Genomic DNA, 18,292 nt, shown 5'->3' with positions numbered 1-18,292 from the left:
GTGAGGACCTTGAGGAGAGGTGAGGTGTGTGGACCTTGAGAGTGAGATGAGGCTCTTGAGGATAGTGAGGTGTGAGGACCTTGAGTGAGGTGTGAGGATAGTGAGGTATGAGGACCTTGAGAGAGTGAGGTGTGAGAATCTTGAGGAGAGTGAGGTGTGAGGACCTTGAGGAGAGTGAAGTGTGAGGACCTTGAGAGTGAGGTCTGGGGACCTTGAGTGAGGTGTGAGGACCTTGGGGAGAGGTGTGAGGACTTGGGGAGAGTGAGGTTTGAGGACCTTGAGGAGAGTGAAGTGTGAGGACCTTGGGGGGAGAGGTGTGAAGACCTTGAGGAGAGTGAAGTGTGAGGACCTTGAGAGTGAGGTGTGAGGACCTTGATTGAGGTGAGAGGACCTGGGGGAGAGTGAGGTTTGAGGACTTGAGGAGAGTGAAGTGTGAGGACCTTGAGAGTGAGGTGTGAGGACCTTGGGGAGAGTGAGGTTTGAGGACCTTGAGGAGAGTGAGGTGTGAGGACCTTGAGAGTGAGGTGTGAGGACCTTGGGGAGAGTGAGGTTTGAGGACCTTGAGGAGAGTGAGGTGTGAGGACCTTGAGAGTGAGGTGTGAGGACCTTGGGGAGAGTGAGGTGTGAGGACTTTGAGGGGAGTGAGGTGTGAGGACCTTGAGAGTGAGGTGTGAAGACCTTGAGAGTGAGGTGTGAGGACCTTGAGTGTGTGTGATTCAGACTGTGAGGTGTGAGACACATGAAGCTTGTGAGGTTTGAGGCCCAGGGAAGGACATTTCAGGACCGTGAGACGAGACCCTTTATCCGTGGACGTGATTACAGCGCTCGCACACCTCGTGCAGTGAACCGTTTCCCGACTCGTTTCGGCGAAAGTAAGTTTAAAAAAGACGTTGAAGCGCGCGCTTTCAAAACGTCCAATCAGAATGAAGCCTTTGGAATGACGAGCATCCGTAACCGCATTTCGTACGTTCAGAATGAATTGTTCGTCGGGACTTCATTTCATTTGCTTTTGTCTCCTTTTACTTTCCGCTTTTTAAAATACAGAATAATAATAAAAAAAATCACATTCGCGCTTCGCCAGGCTCGTGCGGAGATGAAGGGTTTCCGTTAAGTTAACTTTCGCTCCGTTCTCTCCGAATTTCCTTTTCCTCCTTCTTCGAACCCGTCGTGTTCTTCTTCTTCCTCACGATCGTGGGCGCAATGGCGGCGGATTGGCGCCCAGACGAGTCAGGCCTACAGCAGATCCTTCAGCTCCTGAAGGAGTCTCAGAGCCCGGACACGAACACGCAACGCGCCGTGCAGCTCGTATCCTTCAGTCGGCGCCCGGAGCCGCCGATCGAGTCGACAAGCGGTGATATTGGCGGGAACCAGGGGGCCACACGGGTCCTCACTAACTTATTTTACCCTTTAACTCACTTCCTGGTGGTCGTCGTGCTCGTGCTCGTGCTCGGGTCGAGTACCCGCGGTACATTGTCCTTACTCTCGGCTTGTTTGCTCGTACTTTGATGGGAAGTTTAATGACTGACAAAACTTACTGGAAGGGGTCCGTGTGTGTGTGTGTGTGTGTGTGTGTGTGTGTGTGTGTGTGTGTGTGTGTGTGTGTGTGTGTGTGTGTGTGTGTGTGTGTGTGCGCGTGTGTGCGTGCGTGTGTGCGTGCGTGCGTGTGTGTGTGTGTGCGTGCGTGCGTGTGTGCGTGCGTGCGTGCGTGTGTGTGTGTGTGTGTGTGTGTGTGTGTGTGTGTGTGTGTGTGTGTGTGTGTGTGTGTGTGTGTGTGTGTGTGTGCGCTCTCTTTCTGATGGGGCGAAACGAACAAGTTATTTAATTGTTCTTTTAATTCACATTTACGGGGAAGTAAGTGACGTAACAACATTGGTTTTCTCTTTTTCTGTCTTGTTCACATCCGTGGGGATTAAAATGAGCACAACGATGAGCGCTCAGTGTGTCAGGATGGGCGAGTGCTGCCACGAGGGCCGGGTGGGGGCAAGGGGGTCCACACCCCGGGAAGGGGGGGAGGGGGACCAGACCCAGGGGAAGTACCGCCTCCGCAGGTGAGGGCAGAGTGGGTGGAGTGGTGAGGGGCATGAGGACAACTCAGGCGGTGGGGAGCAGGATGCATGAGGGCCAAGTTGGCAGGGAGGGCGTGAGACCCAAGTTGGCGGGGAGGGCGTGGGGCCAAGTTGGAAGGGAAGGTGTGGGACCAAGTTGGCGGGGAGGGCATGAGGGCCAAGTTGGCGGGGAGGTTGTGAGGACCATGTTGGAGGGCAGGGCGTGAGAGCCACCTTTTCACAGAGGGCGTGAGGACCAGGTTGGCAGGGGGGAGAGCGTGAGGGGCAGGTTGGCAGGGGGAGGGAGAGCGTGAGGACCAGGTTAGTGGGGGGAAGAGTGTGAGGGCCAAGGTGGCGGGCAGGGTGTGAGAACCAAGTTGGGGGGGGGGGCGTGAGGGCCAAGTTGGGGGGTGGCGTGAGGGCCAAGTTGGGGGAGCATGACGACAACTTGGTGGGGCATGAGGACAACTTGGGAGCAATGAGGGCCAAGTTGGGGGGAGTGTGAGAGACAAGTTGGCAGGGGGGGGATGAGGGCCAAGTTGACCGGGGGGTGGGGGAAGGGTTTGCGCTCTTGTAACGTGCGAGGGCTATGTGAGGACCGTACGTTGCGAGGTTTGTTGCGGGCGAGGTGTGTGGTGAGGACTGCTTTGGTCAACATGCAAGGGCCATGCGTGGTGAGTGCTGCTCCCGGTGACATGTGAGGGAAGTGCACCGTGAGAGGCGTGGTGAGGCCTACAAGGTGTGAGGGTTGTGCTCAGTGAGGGCTGCTCCGGGTGAGGTGAGAGGGCCGTTCATGGCAAAGACCACTCCGAGTGAGGTGAGGTGAGGTCAGAGTCCACACGGCTTGAGGGCCAGCGAGCACGGTGAGGAATAAGGGGCCTTCCAATAAATTTCACACCAAAGCTTCAGCCGGCAAGATCACTGCCTCGATTATCTGGGATGCCAAGAGAATCCTTTTGATGAACTGCAGTCTTCATAAGAACTACCAAGCAATGGGGTTTATGTCAGGTCCGTGCAAAGATTGTAGCAGATAATTCAGGAGAAACATCTGGGAGTGTTGAGCCAATGGTGTGCTCGTCCTTCATGATGATCCACTGGGTACCTAGACTGTTTTAGTTTGGTGCGGACTGCCTGTCGTGTTTGTGCGTTTGAGCGGCTGGATCACTCCACTCCCAAAATGGCCTCGGCCTACCACCCTCAGTCAGACTTCTCTCTTGATATTTGAAGTCCAACCAGGTGAACTGAATGAAACAACCCGTGAGACGCAGCTGAACAAGCCACTGCAAAAACCTCCAAACAACCGAAGGGTGTTTGTCGAAGTGACGTCATATTGTATGTGAACAAATATGGCTTTCATTTGGGGCGGTTGTATCTCGTTCCTCAAACTTTTAGTTGTCTCATCACGAATAAGTGTCCTCCACTTGGTTCGTATTTCCGAAGGTACCTTTGTTTAATTAGGGTACCCTATTGTTTTTCTTCTGTTTATTATTAGGGTACCCTGTGAGTACAGGGTACCCTATTGTTAGGGCTTCAAGCATGGCTGAAGCTCTTGAATTCGTTAGTATTATTATTATTAAAGGCGTTTTTATGTTCTACTGACCGATTTTGTGGCGGATCTGGAGGGAAAACTGTCGGATGAAATTAAACGAACCTTAACAGGATAATTACTCACCACCTGAAGTTTATACTATGAAACATTTGATGACGTAGGTCACGTGGTATGGCGGCCATATTGGATTTTATCCAAAACCTAAAAACATCTTCTTCTCCAGAAGGGATAATCAGACAGCCTCAATCTTTTGCACACATTTGCTAAGTTGCATGCGAATGTTAAGTTGTTAATTTGGTTGAAATCGTTATTTAATTTATATGATTTTAAATGATGCCGATTCGCCTCATTAAATATGCAAAATATGCAAATGAGAGTTGAAAAAATTTAATGACAAATTTAGATAGCACATAAACAGGGGACTCCCAATATATTTATACTATGTCTGTATTTGACCCCAGTGAGCCCCCAGAGCCCCCCCAAAGTTGAAAATGACCAATTTTTTAAATGTCATAAAATGAAAACAACGCTTGGATGAAATTCAATGAAACTTATCCATTTAATAATTCTCCACCTGATGTTTATACTTTGAAAATTTTGATGACGTAGGTCACGTGGTATGGTGGCCATATTGGATTTTATCCAAAACCTAAAAACATCTTCTTCTCCAGAAGGGGTAATACGACAGCCTCAAACTTTTGCACACATTTGCGAGGTTCCATTGGAATGTTAAGTTGTTAATTTCGTCGAAATCGTTGCATAATTTATATGGTTAAACTGATGCCGATTCGCCTCATTAAATATGCCAAATATGCAAATGAGAGTTGAAAAAATTTAATGACGGATTCTGATAGGCCTTGAAGAGGGGACTCCAAATATGTTTACACTATGTCTGTATTTACCCCAGTGAGGCCCCAGAGCCCCCCAAAGTTTAAAATCACCCATTTTTGACATGTCGTAAAATGAAAACCAAAGAAGATAGACAAAAAGTGACCACACATTCTGGAAGATATTTTCACGTTCTACAAGTTCGCCATTTATATTAATATGCAAATGTGGAGTTATTGGACTTTTTTGGGGACTTGAAAATTTGTCCAGCCTCGATTTGTCCAATGTGAAGTTACTTTCTCTATCATGTATTGCTATGGGCTTTTCAATCCTTCATTGATATAACTTGAGGGACCCCGTAGCTGGGCCACATTGCAGACTTGAACTAACTTTCTAACTCGGAAAACCCACATCATGTGACAGGGTGATGGTGTTGAAATTTGTTAAAACGGTGGCACGCCTTGAAGCCCGGGATTACTGGTTTACCAGTTTTAATTTATTATTAGGGTACCCTGTTAGTACAGGGTACCCTATTGTTTTTCTTCTGTTTATTATTATTATTACGCATTATACATTATTATTATTCGCTTTAAAAATCATTTTCTCTGGAACACTAAGTCCGATCGCCAGGAAATTTTCACCATAGTATGTATCTTTTTTGATAGCATAACCACGTTATAATTATGACGTCATTGGTCACGTGGTGCGGTCGCCATCTTGAAAAAAGCGATAAACTTTGGACATCTGTATCTCCGAAACCGTGCAATGGAAAATTTTTTCGTTTGATACATTTTACTAAGCTCCCTATGGGGAACACGTGTGATTTTTCGTGACGTCATAGGTGAAGCGATATACCGGTGAAAATTCGTTAAGTAGAACGGCGTATAGGAAAAATCTGAAATTTTTTGAGCGTCATCCACGCCAAAATTCATCGTCAAAAATGTTTTTCTTGACGTCATCGATGACGTAATTCGGCCGCCATCTTGTTTTTTAGTGTTTTTTTTTTTTAATCTTCTTCTCCAGAAGGGCTGGACAGATTGAGGCGAAACATTACAGCTACATTCCCCAAGACGTTCTCTTTCAAGTTTGTTAATTTCTTCTTGATTTGATCACATGGTTTGGTGGCCATCTTAAAAAAAACCCTAAAACCTTCAAACATCTTCTCCAGAAGCCCTGGTCCGATGAAGGCTGTTTCACAACTATATTCGGGACATGTATGTGATTTAAGTTTGTGAATTTCGAAATGACAGGTCACATGGTTTGGCCGCCATGTTGGATTTAAGAAAAATATTAAATAATGTTTTCTCTGGAATTCCTTAAGCCATCGAAGCAAAAATTTGCAACTGCCTTCTACCATCAAGTCTGCATACATGGCAAAAAATATTTTACCTCAGAAGTCACATGGTTGGGTGGCCATCTTGGATAGAAAAATAGACCTTATCCGATTTACATGAAACTTCACAAACTTGTTAGGGTCGATGATGGAAAGCAGAATTTAAATTTATGATATCTTCGGTCACATGGTTCGGCAGCCATCTTGGATTGAAAATGAATAAATTTTTTAAATCTTCTTCTCTAGAAGGGCAAGACAGATTAAGACGAAACTTCACAGATATATTCCTAATGAGGTCCTTTCTCAAGTTTGTTAATTTCTTCTTGATCGGTCACATGGTTTGGCGGCCATCTTGAAAAAAAACCCTAAAACCTTCAAACATCTTCTTCTCCAGAAGCGCTGGTCCGATGAAGGGGAGATTTCAGAACTATATTCGGGACAGGTAGGCGATATAAGTTTGTTAATTTCGAATTGATAAGTCACATGGTTTGGCCGCCGTGTTGGATTTAAGAAAAATATTAAATAATGTTTTCTCTGGAACCGCTTAACCTAACGAATCGAAATTTTACAATTATCATCTACCATAGTGTATGGGCGCGTGGTAAAAAATTATGACGTCACACGTCACATGGTTTGGCGGCCATCTTGGATAGAAAAACGCACCTTTACCGATTAACACGAAACTTCACAATCGTGTTCCAATACCGAGTTGGAAGCAGAATATAAATTTGTGATGTCATAGGTTACATGGTTCGTCAGCCATCTTGGATTGAAAAATAATATCTTTAAACGTCTTTTTCTCTGAAACGGCTGAACAGATCCAGGCGAAACTCCACCACTATGACCGCCTCTCCATGACGAATAAAACGTTCTCACCCCCTTTTGAGGTACGACGCAACGTTTGGCAGCCATAGTGGATTGAAGGAAAAATATTAATTAATGTTTACTCTGGAACTACTATATCAATAAATGTGAATCATCAGCGATGTGATGGAAGGTTCATGTGGATTGAAGGTTTGAAATTTCAATGGGATCGGGCCCAAGGTTTGGCAGCCATGTTGGATTTAAGAATAATATTAAATAATGTTTTCTCTGGAACTGCCTAACCTGTCAAAGCGAAAATTTGCAATTATCATCTGCCATCGTGTGTACACACGTGGTAAAAATTACGACATCATAAGTCACATGGTTTGGCCGCCATCTTGGATTAAAGGATAAATATTAATTAATGTTTACTCTGGAACTGCTGCGTCTATATATGCGAAACTTCAGATTTATAATTGAGGCGACATGTGAACCAAAAGTTTAAAAATTCAACCTGATCGGCCATGCAGTTTGGCAGCCAGAATTATTTAATTATTTGAATCTGGGAGCCAGTCATAACGAAATTGAACGCTTTGTGCTGCCCGGTTCGTAGCTCTTCAGTTCCTCGCAGTATTGAAGCAGGCCTGTGTTTGTATCACTCTTAAATAATGTTTTCTCTGGAACCACTTACCCGATCAAAGCGAAACTTTGCGACTGTCATCTGCAGAAAGTCCCATGTTGTATCAAAGGCGGACGTGTGGGTACCCGGTCATCACTGCCAGCAGTTATAAAGTGGCAGTTCTAGTTTTTATTTGTTTTTCACACAATGGATCGCCCCTCTGCTCTTCTCACGCCAAATTTCCCTTCATGTTCGTCATTATCGACCTTGCCACACAGGGCAAGCCCAGTACCGCACGATGTATTGGGTCAGTCACGTTGATTATTACAGTAAATGAGGAAAGATGGCTTTTTATTTTTAACTATTGATAAAAAATAGCAATTTATTTATTTATTTAACCCTTGCATGCACATGTTCATCATTTGTTCAATTAAGTGACATTATCTGTCTGTTTTAGGTCACAGCTGGGAGGCAGCAATTTGCTTCAGGAAGAAATAAGTTTGTTCTTGACTGTGATGAACTCCTCGTCCTCTTTTGTGCGCAGCACAAGGCTGCGGATCACATCATTGGATGAGGGTGCAGCTGTGCCGCTGATGCAATGCACCTATTACCAGTACACTGGTACTCATTTCGCTGACCTCAGGATGACAGGCTGAGTCAACCCCACCTGGTGTGACTTCAATCGCCGACAGGGGCTCAAACCTGGACCCTAAGATCCCGAGCCAGCCACTCTAACCGCAAAACCACCACCGGGCTTAATGCTAAATGACCATCAGGCTTAATGCGCCAAGCTCTCCTTTACTCTCTCAAGTGTTGATGAGCTCTCCTCTGCTCTCCCCCTCTCTCTCTCCCACCCTCTCGATCTCTCTCCCCCCCTCTCGATCTCTCTCCCCTCTCGATCTCTCTCCCCCTCTCGATCTCTCTCCCCCCTCTCGATCTCTCTCCCCCTCTCGATCTCTCTCCCCCCTCTCGATCTCTCTCCCCCCTCTCGATCTCTCTCCCCCTCTCGATCTCTCTCCCCCTCTCGATCTCTCTCCCCCTCTCGATCTCTCTCCCCCTCTCGATCTCTCTCCCCCCTCTCGATCTCTCTCCCCCTCTCGATCTCTCTCCCCCTCTCGATCTCTCTCCCCCCTCTCGATCTCTCTCCCCCCTCTCGATCTCTCTCCCCCCTCTCGATCTCTCTCCCCCCTCTCGATCTCTCTCCCCCCTCTCGATCTCTCTCCCCCCTCTCGATCTCTCTCTCCCCCGTCTCGATCTCTCTCTCCCCCGTCTCGATCTCTCTCTCCCCCGTCTCGATCTCTCTCTCCCCCGTCTCGATCTCTCTCTCCCCCGTCTCGATCTCTCTCTCCCCCATCTCGATCTCTCTCTCTCCCTCTCGTTCTCTCTCTCCCCCCTCTCGATCTCTCTCTCCTCCTTCTCGATCTCTCTCTCCTCCCTCTCGATCTCTCTCTCTCCTCCCTCTCGATCTCTCTCTCTCCTCCCTCTCGATCTCTCTCTCTCCTCCCTCTCGATCTCTCTCTCTCCCCCTCTCGATCTCTCTCTCTCCCCCTCTCGATCTCTCTCTCCTCCCTCTCGATCTCTCTCTCTCCCTCTCGATCTCTCTCTCCCCCTCCCCTCTCGATCTCTCTCTCCCCCTCTCGATCTCTCTCTCCCCCTCCCCTCTCGATCTCTCTCTCTCCCCCTCTCGATCTCTCTCTCCCCCTCTCGATCTCTCTCTCCCCCTCTCGATCTCTCTCTCCCCCTCTCGATCTCTCTCTCCCCCTCTCGATCTCTCTCTCCCCCTCTCGATCTCTCTCTCTCTCTCCCTCTCTATCTCTCTCTCTCTCTCCCCTCTCTATCTCTCTCTCTCTCTCCCCCTCTCGATCTCTCTCTCTCTCTCTCTATCTCTCTCTCCCCCTCTCTATATCTCTCTCTCCCCTCTCTATATCTCTCTCTCCCCCTCTCTATCTCTCTCTCCCTCTCTCTCTCTCTCTCTCTCCCCCTCTCTATCTCTCTCTCTCCCCCTCTCTATCTCTCTCTCTCCCCCTCTCTATCTCTCTCTCTCCCCTCTCTATCTCTCTCTCTCCCCCTCTCTATCTCTCTCTCTCCCTCTCTATCTCTCTCTCTCCCCTCTCTATCTCTCTCTCCCCCTCTCTATCTCTCTCTCTCCCCCTCTCTATCTCTATGTCTCCCCCTCTCTATCTCTCTCTCTCCCCCTCTCTATCTCTCTCTCTCCCCCTCTCTATCTCTCTCTCTCCCCCTCTCTATCTCTCTCTCTCCCCTCTCTATCTCTCTCTCCCCCTCTCTATCTATCTCTTTCTCTCCCCTCTCTATCTATCTCTTTCTCTCCCCTCTCTATCTATCTCTCTCTCTCCCCCTCTCTATCTATCTCTCTCTCCCCCTCTCTATCTATCTCTCTCTCTCCCCCTCTCTATCTATCTCTCTCTCTCCCCCTCTCTATCTATCTCTCTCTCTCCCCCTCTCTATCTATCTCTCTCTCTCCCCCTCTCTATCTATCTCTCTCTCTCCCCTCTCTATCTATCTCTCTCTCTCCCCCTCTCTATCTATCTCTCTCTCCCCCTCTCTATCTCTCTCTCTCCCCTCTCTATCTCTCTCTCTCCCCCTCTCTATCTCTCTCTCTCCCCCTCTCTATCTCTCTCTCTCTCCCCCTCTCTATCTCTCTCTCTCCCCCTCTCTATCTCTCTCTCTCCCCCTCTCTATCTCTCTCTCTCTCCCCCTCTCTATCTCTCTCTCTCTCCCCTCTCTATCTCTCTCTCTCTCTCCCCCTCTCTATCTCTCTCTCTCCCCCTCTCTATCTCTCTCTCTCTCCCCCTCTCTATCTCTCTCTCTCTCCCCCTCTCTATCTCTCTCTCTCTCCCCCTCTCTATCTCTCTCTCTCTCTCCCTCTCTATCTCTCTCTCTCTCCCCTCTCTATCTCTCTCTCTCTCCCCTCTCTATCTCTCTCTCTCCCCCTCTCTATCTCTCTCTCTCCCCTCTCGATCTCTCTCTCTCTCCCCCTCTCTATCTCTCTCTCTCTCCCCCTCTCGATCTCTCTCTCCCCCTCTCGATCTCTCTCTCTCTCTCTCTCTCTCTCTCCCCCTCTCGATCTCTCTCTCCCCCTCTCGATCTCTCTCTCCCCCTCTCGATCTCTCTCTCCCCTCTCGAACTCTAACTCCCCCTCTCGATCTCTCTCTCCCCCTCTCGATCTCTCTCTCCCCCTCTCGATCTCTCTCTCCCCCTCTCGATCTCTCTCTCCCCCCTCTCGATCTCTCTCTCCCCCTCTCGATCTCTCTCTTCCCCCTCCATTCCACCTCTCTTCCCCCCTCCATTCCACCTCTCTTCCCCCTCTCTTCCCCCTCTCTTCCCCCTCTCTTCCCCCTCTCTTCCCCCTCTCTTCCCCCTCTCTTCCCCCTCTCTTCCCCCTCTCTTCCCCCTCTCTTCCCCCTCTCTTCCCCCTCTCTTCCCCCTCTCTTCCCCCTCTCTTCCCCCTCTCTTCCCCCTCTCTTCCCCCTCTCTTCCCCCTCTCTTCCCCCTCTCTTCCCCTCTCTTCCCCTCTCTTCCCTCTCTTCCCCTCTCTTCCCCTCTCTTCCCCCTCTCTTCCCCCTCTCTTCCCCCTCTCTTCCCCCTCTCTTCCCCTCTCTTCCCCCTCTCTCCCCCTCTCTCCCCCTCTCTCCCCCTCTCTCCCCTCTCTCTCCCCTCTCTCCCCCTCTCTCCCCCTCTCTCCCCTCTCTCCCCCTCTCTCCCCCTCTCTCCCCCTCTCCCCCTCTCCCCTCTCCCCCTCTCCCCCTCTCCCCTCTCCCCCTCTCCCCTCTCCCCTCTCCCCCTCTCCCCTCTCTCCCCCTCTCCCCCTCTCCCCCTCTTTCACCTCTTTCACCTCTCCCCTCTCCCCCTCTCTCCCCCTCTCCCCCTCTCCCTTCTCTTCCCCCTTCTCTTCCCCCTTCTCTTCCCCCTTCTCTTCCCCCCTTCTCTTCCCCCTTCTCTTCCCCCCTTCTCTCCCCCTTCTCTCCCCCTTCTCTCCCCCTTCTCTCCCCCCTTCTCTCCCCCTTCTCTCCCCCCTTCTCTCCCCCTTCTCTCCCCCCTTCTCTCCCCCTTCTCTCCCCCCTTCTCTCCCCCTTCTCTCCCCCTTCTCTCCCCCTTCTCTCCCCCCTTCTCTCCCCCCTTCTCTCCCCCCTTCTCTCCCCCTTCTCTCCCCCCTTCTCTCCCCCCTTCTCTCCCCCCTTCTCTCCCCCTTCTCTCCCCCTTCTCTCCCCCTTCTCTCCCCCCTTCTCTCCCCCTTCTCTCCCCCTTCTCTCCCCCTTCTCTCCCCCCCCCCCCCCCCCCCCCCCCCCTTCTCTCCCCCCTTCTCTCCCCCTTCTCTCCCCCCTTCTCTCCCCCTTCTCTCCCCCTTCTCTCCCCCCTTCTCTCCCCCCTTCTCTCCCCCTTCTCTCCCCCTTCTCTCCCCCTTCTCTCCCCCTTCTCTCCCCCTTCTCTCCCTCCTCCCCCTCTCTCCCCCCTCTCTCCCCCCTCCCTCCCCCCCTCTCCCCCCGTCTCTCCCGTCTCTCTCGTTTGGGTGCTGATTATGGTCAGTTTAGACACACCAATGATGTTTTAATCATTTTGCTTTTAAACTTGATCTGCGATGGAATGGATTGATTCCTTTATTATCAGTTTGATTGTGTAACAAGAAAGAAAAAAAAAAAGTCTTTCTTGTTGTGCTTTTATTTATTTGTTTTCTCTGTCAACGCCTTAACTTCAAATCAGAAACTGGAGCAGTTAAATCAGTATCCAGACTTTAACAGCTATCTCATGTTTGTGCTCACAAAGTTAACTGCTGAAGGTGAGTGGATTTTTGGGCTATGTCTGCCAGCTCCTCGATTTGTTTATGCTCTCAAGTTGTTTGTTGTTACCTGTGATATTTATTTATTTTTTTACTCTAGAAAACCTTTCCTCAAACTATAGGAGAAAAAGGCAAGTCTGTGGCCTGTATTTTTATTCCCTCTCCTACGATCTCGCTCCCTCTGCCCTCTTGGTCCTCCGACCCTCCACAGCTCCCCCTTCCAGTTCAACCCCTAAAATCCAAGCTTACCATACACCTCTACTCTTTTCTTCCTCTTTCTTCCCTTTGAACTTGTTGAACTGCCTTCCCAAGACTGTTCAATCCCGCTCTTCCTTTCAGCCAGTGTTTGAAATGGGTGTCGCGCCACCACCTCATGTCATCCCCCATTCCTACCTGTGGTGTTTCTACCCCACAAACCCTTCCTAACCCAACCGCCTTACTTGCAGGTAACTTACTGCGTTTCTTCTTCGTCCTCACTGTCACTTTGTTGCCTTTTTTTCCCTTCCTTCACCTCGCTCTTCCATGAGCCTTGATCCTGAAGAGAAGAAGAAGAAAAAATGCCATAATGATTGCTCATTAAAAAATAACAAACATTCAAACTTACTGTTTGTGTTATTTTAAACCATTCTTTCTTTATGAACTCTTCCTCTGTTCTCCAGATGAACCGACACGCTCCCTCAGTGGCTTAATCCTGAAGAACAACGTCAAAGCTCATTTCACGGCCTTTCCACCGACGGTGGCAGTTTTCGTGAAACGGGAATGTCTGTCCTCCATCGGTGACCCTTCTCCTCTCATCAGGGCCACAATCGGTGAGATTTTTTTCTCTCGTGTGATGCGATGATGGACGGTCCTGAGTTTATCCCCTCGTCCCGATTTCTGAACTGCCTCCCGTCGTCCGTCCCTAGGAATCCTCATCACCACCATCGCTTCGAGGGGAGAATTGCAAAACTGGCCCGACTTGCTCCCACAGCTGTGTGCTCTCCTGGACTCTGAAGATTACAACACTTGCGAGGTAACCCTCCTCCTTTGTCGCGACAACTTTGTTTATTGTCCTCCAGTGTGTTGCGCTGAGTGCTGTCCGGGATCTCGTGCTTCGAGAATTGTTATGCGGGGGTGCTCTCGAGAAGAGAGTCGGAGTGCTGGGATTTGTCCAAGTCAGGCCTCGTTTGTTCCAGGGTGCTTTTGGTGCTCTTCAGAAGATCTGTGAAGATTCCGCTGAAGTTTTGGACTCGGATGTTCTCGATCGACCTTTGAACGTTATGATTCCAAAGTTCTTGCAGTTTTTTAAACACGCCAGCCCCAAAATCAGGTTCTCTTCTCTTTCACCTCATCTGCTTTGCATTAGCGTCACAAATTTAAAGCACATTTTTACCCTCGCGCAGCCTCTTCCTTTTAAAATAAATGGCACATGAAAGCATCACACTTCCTATTTTTTTATTGTTTGTTGTTACCTCTGTCACTGAAGGTGAAGGAGGTTATATTTTCAACCCTCTCTGTCTGTTTTGTTTGTTTGTTTGTTCGTTTGTCTGTCTGTGTACAGGATATCTCAAAAAGTTGCGGACGGATCCGGATTAAATTTTGTGGACAGGTTGGGTGTGTGACGACGACGACGACGTAGTAGTGATTAGATTTTGGTGAAGATCCAGATCCGGATCCGACGACTCGAATTTTTTCATTGATTCTTCACCATTGAGAGATGGGGCCAAAAATGATGTACAGTTCCGCACGATATTTCAAACATCTATTGGTTGGTTGCGTGTGTTATTCTGTTTGTCTGTCTGTCTGTTACTTGCAAAATCGAAGATTTTTCAACTATATTGGTTAGTCGATTTTGTTATTCTGTCTGTTTGTCCATCGCCTCCAGGTCACAATTCTAAACTGATCGTCATGGAACTTTACCGAGTTGTCGAGCTCGTCTCAACTGAGAAGCCTATTGATTTTGAGGTCAATTGTCGAAGGTCACATCTTAAAGTCAAATTTCTAAAATCGTCATTTTTCTTCCGATTGACTTGAAATTTGAGCAAGATTTGCATATTGCCTCACCGGATTGGGAAACCAACTATTTTTTGAGGTCAAAAGGTCAAACGTCTAAAATCATTTTTAAAATCCGATTGACCTGAGCTTTAATTAAGATTGTTAATTTTAATCTTAATGCCATGGACAGTTTGATGTATCCATGACAACCTTTGGAGAGGGGGTGGATTTTGCAAGTATCGTGCAGCTCTGCACGACGACGTCGTCTTGTTGGTTTGTTTGTCTCTTTTTTTTTAAATTATTTTTTAATGTTTATCGCCTATAGCTCTCAATTTTAACCGTTCTTCACAAAATTTCACCACATAGTATAGTTCGTCATAAGCAAGAGGCCGATTGTTTTTGAGGTCAAAAGGTGAACTGATGTGTTCACTTAAGTCCCAAAGGTCAATAAATTTGTCGAAATTTCTAAAATCCTCAATTTTCATCCGATTGACTTGAAATTTGAAGAGTATTTATATTTCAGGTTACTGAATTCAACCAACCAATTATTCTTGAGATCAACATCGGCAAAAAGGTTTCTTGTTTGTTTTAAGTGCTCCCGCCCCTCCCTGCGACCCTCCACCCCCATGGCCCTTGCATTAGTTAACTTCATTCTTCAGTCCAAGTTGTTTATTCTTGATTTGTAAGCAACAGTAATGACCTTGAATCGCTCCTCAACAAAACCTCCGTTTTATTTCCGTCCTTTTGTCTCCATCACATCGTTTATTTATCTCCTTCCCCAGGTCGCATGCTGTTGCTTGTGTGAATCAGTTCATTATCAGCAGAACTCAGGCACTGATGCTTCATATCGATAGCTTCATTGAGGTACGAGCCCGGGCGCGGATGATCCGTGTCGAGAGCTTCGTCGAGGTGTAATATTCCATCGGCATCTTGTTTTTATGTGTACTTTGCTCCATTGTACCGTACATGCCATTTCAATTGATCATCCACTCGTATCAATGGCTGCTTTGGATGCACGTGAATGGTGTCTTACCATGTGAGAATATTTGACATCCATCATATTCTGCAGTACCACAGAGCCTGAAAAGGCGCCAGCAAGTTTCACGACACCTCTTCGACCTACCTGCAGTTCGGATTACATTGTTTACATTTGTCATTATTTGTGTTTTGACTTGGGAATGCGTGAAATGTTTTCGTGTTGCAGAACCTTTTTGCATTGGCATCCGATGAGGAACCAGATGTGCGGAAAAACGTCTGCAGAGCACTCGTCATGCTTTTGGAAGTGCGCATGGACCGCTTGTTGCCCCACATGCACGCCATTGTTCAGGTAACCTTGTTCCTCACCTTCCTCAAACTGTCCGTAGACTTCCTCTTCATTGGAGTCTTCACAATCATAAATGTCGCTCACGGACGGTGTACCTGTGCTTTGATGAAGGGCAATTGAAAAGTGTAATGCAGAGTGGATTTTTTTCTGCCCATGGCGTTCATTCTCCGGGCAGTCGCCTTCCTTTCCACTTTCCTCTCTGGACAGTTTTGTCTCGCTCATCTGTCCCTTCCGGTACTCTGAGTTGTGTTTCCATGCGGCTTTCTCTCTCTGGCCCAATCTAATAATCTTTTGAACCCACCTTCCGAATTGTAACTCGTTCGTTCATGTCTGATATTTATCCCTTATTGATTTTTTTTGTTGTTCAGTACATGCTGCAGCGAACTCGAGATGCCGATGAGAATGTCGCCTTGGAGGCGTGCGAGTTCTGGCTCACTCTGGCTGAACAACCTGTTTGCAAAGAGCTTCTCGCCGGACATTTGGCACAGTACGCGGTTACGCTCGATTGCTTTAAGAGTTGGCACATGTGCTTGCTTGTTCTGATGATATCTCTTCATTTGATGCTTGACCACCTTCTTCTTTCTCTAACATTTTCATGTCGTTTCGTCCGTTCTCTCCCTAGACTCGTTCCGGTTCTCGTGAATGGAATGAAGTATTCTGAAATTGATATAATTCTGCTCAAAGTAGGTTTGTCTGTCTCTATCCGTCTCACCCACACCACTTCCGATTGTAAATTGCCTGACCGTTTCGCTCCCATTCGTGCTGCTCGTCATCGCCCAGGAGCAGAGTTCCATTGATCTGGCGAGCGATGCCGTCTCACCGTCTAACGTTGTCTTTCAAGGGCGACGTGGAGGAAGACGAATCTGTCCCTGACACAGAACAGGATATTCGTCCAAGATTCCATCGCTCACGGACAGTGTCCCAGGCACACGCAGCCGATGGACAGAACTCGACAGACGAGGACGACGACATTGATGAAGATGCTTTGTCTGATTGGAACATACGTATGTTTCTTTATCCTGATTTGGCCTCATGGTTTCATTGTTATTGTGCTCATGAATTCTCTTGATATTACGAATTATTCAAGCATTACCCCACGTGTGAAGCAAAAAGTGGGATGAAGTGATTGGTTCACTCAGTCTGTCTGTCCACAACGTTACTTCAGTTGAATTTTATATTTTCAACACGAGAACACGAATCGGAACACAAACCTGCAGTTGAGCAGGACTTTTGAGCTGAATGTGGCAAATTGTATGGGTTTTTGGCCTGAGCGTACATGCACAGAGGGGTAATCATTTTAGCCTGTCTTCCTACCCGGCAGTCAAACAGAATTGAAAATCATTCCAAACAGGAAAAGAACTGCTTTATGGGCATCACAAAGGACACAAACAACAGGCACGAGGAACTAATGTGATCTAATGGACACTGGGTAAAACGGTGGTAAAACCCAGAATTTATTTATTTATATGCTTTTAAAACTTTTTAAACCTTTGTTTAAATTGAATTGTAAACTTGAACATTGTAGAACACAAATCGCCTTCATAATACTTCGAAGAACCTCCAGTTTTGCACTAGTTGGATATGTTTTGCACTTATTGTCAGGTCAGGTCAGATCTGTGATTAGCGACAGGTACCATGTAAACCTGTACGAACCCGTTTCATGGTCGTGTTGTCGGCGACTAAACGATCTCCCCGACCAGGCTTCCAGGTGAGAAGGGTGTATGAATGTGGACACCAGCAGGATTAAAAACATAACCTGTTGAATAGCGCAGGAGCTCCTTGTGAGCCAACGGCCGCCCATATCTGGTGCCCAACTATGTCTGTGAATGTCCTCCTGCAGTTGGGTACCTCTTTCTTGGAGGATGGTGGCAGGATTTGCACTCCGGCCACCGTAAAACGCTTCATTCTGGAAAACGCACAAAAAAAAAAAACCACAAAGAAAAAAAAAATGGACGAGAGTTTCGGCAGGGGCTGCTTGCAGCTTATGTTGATCTCCACAAAGCGTTTGATTCAGTGAATCGGGATGCCCTCTGGAGGGTTCTCGGTCTTCGTGGGGTGCCCCCAAAACTGATCAATCTGATTTCTCAACTATACTCTGGTTCTGAGAATGATGTGAGGTGTGGTGCTTCCATCTCTGACATTTCCAGTTGTGACTGGAGTTCATCAGGGCTGTGTACTGGCCCCCACACTTTTCAGTGCTTGTATAGACTGGATTCTGGGGAGGATGTCTGAGAGATCAAGCTGCGGTGCATTGTTTGGGAATGTCAAGATCTTTGACCTTGAATTTGCCGATGATGCAGTCATCTTTGCAAAGATGCTGGACATCGTTATGGGGGCCCGTGAAGCACTGAATGAGGAGTCGTAGCTGCTGGGATTACGTGTTTATTTCGGTCGAAACTAAGAGCCAGGCTTTCAATGACATATTGGATACTGCTATCCTGTCTGTCTGTACCTGTTTGTGGTGAGGATGTTGAGGTCGCGGAGAGATTCACTTACCTTGGCAGAGTGATAGTCATGTCTCTGCATGTTGTGAGCCAGAGGTCATTCAATGTCTGGGTTAGTCCTGTGGAGTTATGGATTCACTGGATCATGGGGTGCGGCGTTGTCGGTGCCTATGCAGGACGAAAGTCTGAGTCTGAATCCTTGGTTCTTCCAGTCTTGCTCTATGGATGTGAGATTTGGATTCGAAGGATCAGAACAAAGACTTAACTCCTTTGGTACCAGGTCTCATCGGAGAATCCTTCGCCATTGCTGGTCAGACTTTGTGTCCAACGAGTGGTTGCTGAGAAAGACTCAAATGAGATTTGTTTTCTGGTATAGTCCGTGAGCGTCAGCTGCGGCTGCATGGACATGTGGCTCGTCCTGACGCTCATCCTGCTCACCAGATTCTCTCGGGGAGAGGGGGGGCCTCGTGAGTGGAGGCGGCCAACGGGCCAATCACATGCCTTGTGGTTGCAGCAGGTTGATTGGCTTCTCCAGGAGATGGGGATGGGCCAGGCATTTGCCTGGGGGGCAGGGGGG

The 18,292-nt window shown here is 48.2% G+C and overlaps 1 protein-coding gene across 2 annotated transcripts in view; it reads left to right on the top strand.

Moving 5' to 3' along the window:
• The first annotated feature begins 1,012 nt into the window (after positions 1-1,012).
• The window catches only part of LOC147016305 (transportin-1), a 44,573-nt gene continuing 27,293 nt past the window's right edge, over positions 1,013-18,292 (top strand). The window contains exons 1-10 of one of the 2 annotated variants that reach the window (XM_085844916.1): positions 1,013-1,305; positions 11,898-11,973; positions 12,633-12,782; positions 12,879-12,985; positions 13,149-13,282; positions 14,730-14,811; positions 15,152-15,274; positions 15,640-15,758; positions 15,894-15,954; positions 16,113-16,275. In XM_085844916.1, the coding sequence (XP_085701042.1) occupies positions 1,201-1,305; positions 11,898-11,973; positions 12,633-12,782; positions 12,879-12,985; positions 13,149-13,282; positions 14,730-14,811; positions 15,152-15,274; positions 15,640-15,758; positions 15,894-15,954; positions 16,113-16,275 (1,120 nt within the window). In that variant the 5' untranslated portion in view covers positions 1,013-1,200. The remainder of the gene's footprint in view (positions 1,306-11,897; positions 11,974-12,632; positions 12,783-12,878; positions 12,986-13,148; positions 13,283-14,729; positions 14,812-15,151; positions 15,275-15,639; positions 15,759-15,893; positions 15,955-16,112; positions 16,276-18,292) is intronic. The other variant, XM_085844915.1, reaches the window with a different exon arrangement.

Source organism: Eptatretus burgeri, chromosome 11 (genome assembly GCF_056783735.1).
Source record: "Eptatretus burgeri isolate ZD-2024b chromosome 11, Ebu_testis_v1, whole genome shotgun sequence".
NCBI lineage: Eukaryota > Metazoa > Chordata > Myxini > Myxiniformes > Myxinidae > Eptatretus > Eptatretus burgeri.
The sequence above is the reverse complement of the archived record's forward strand: the minus strand, read 5'-3'. Positions and strand labels throughout refer to the sequence as shown.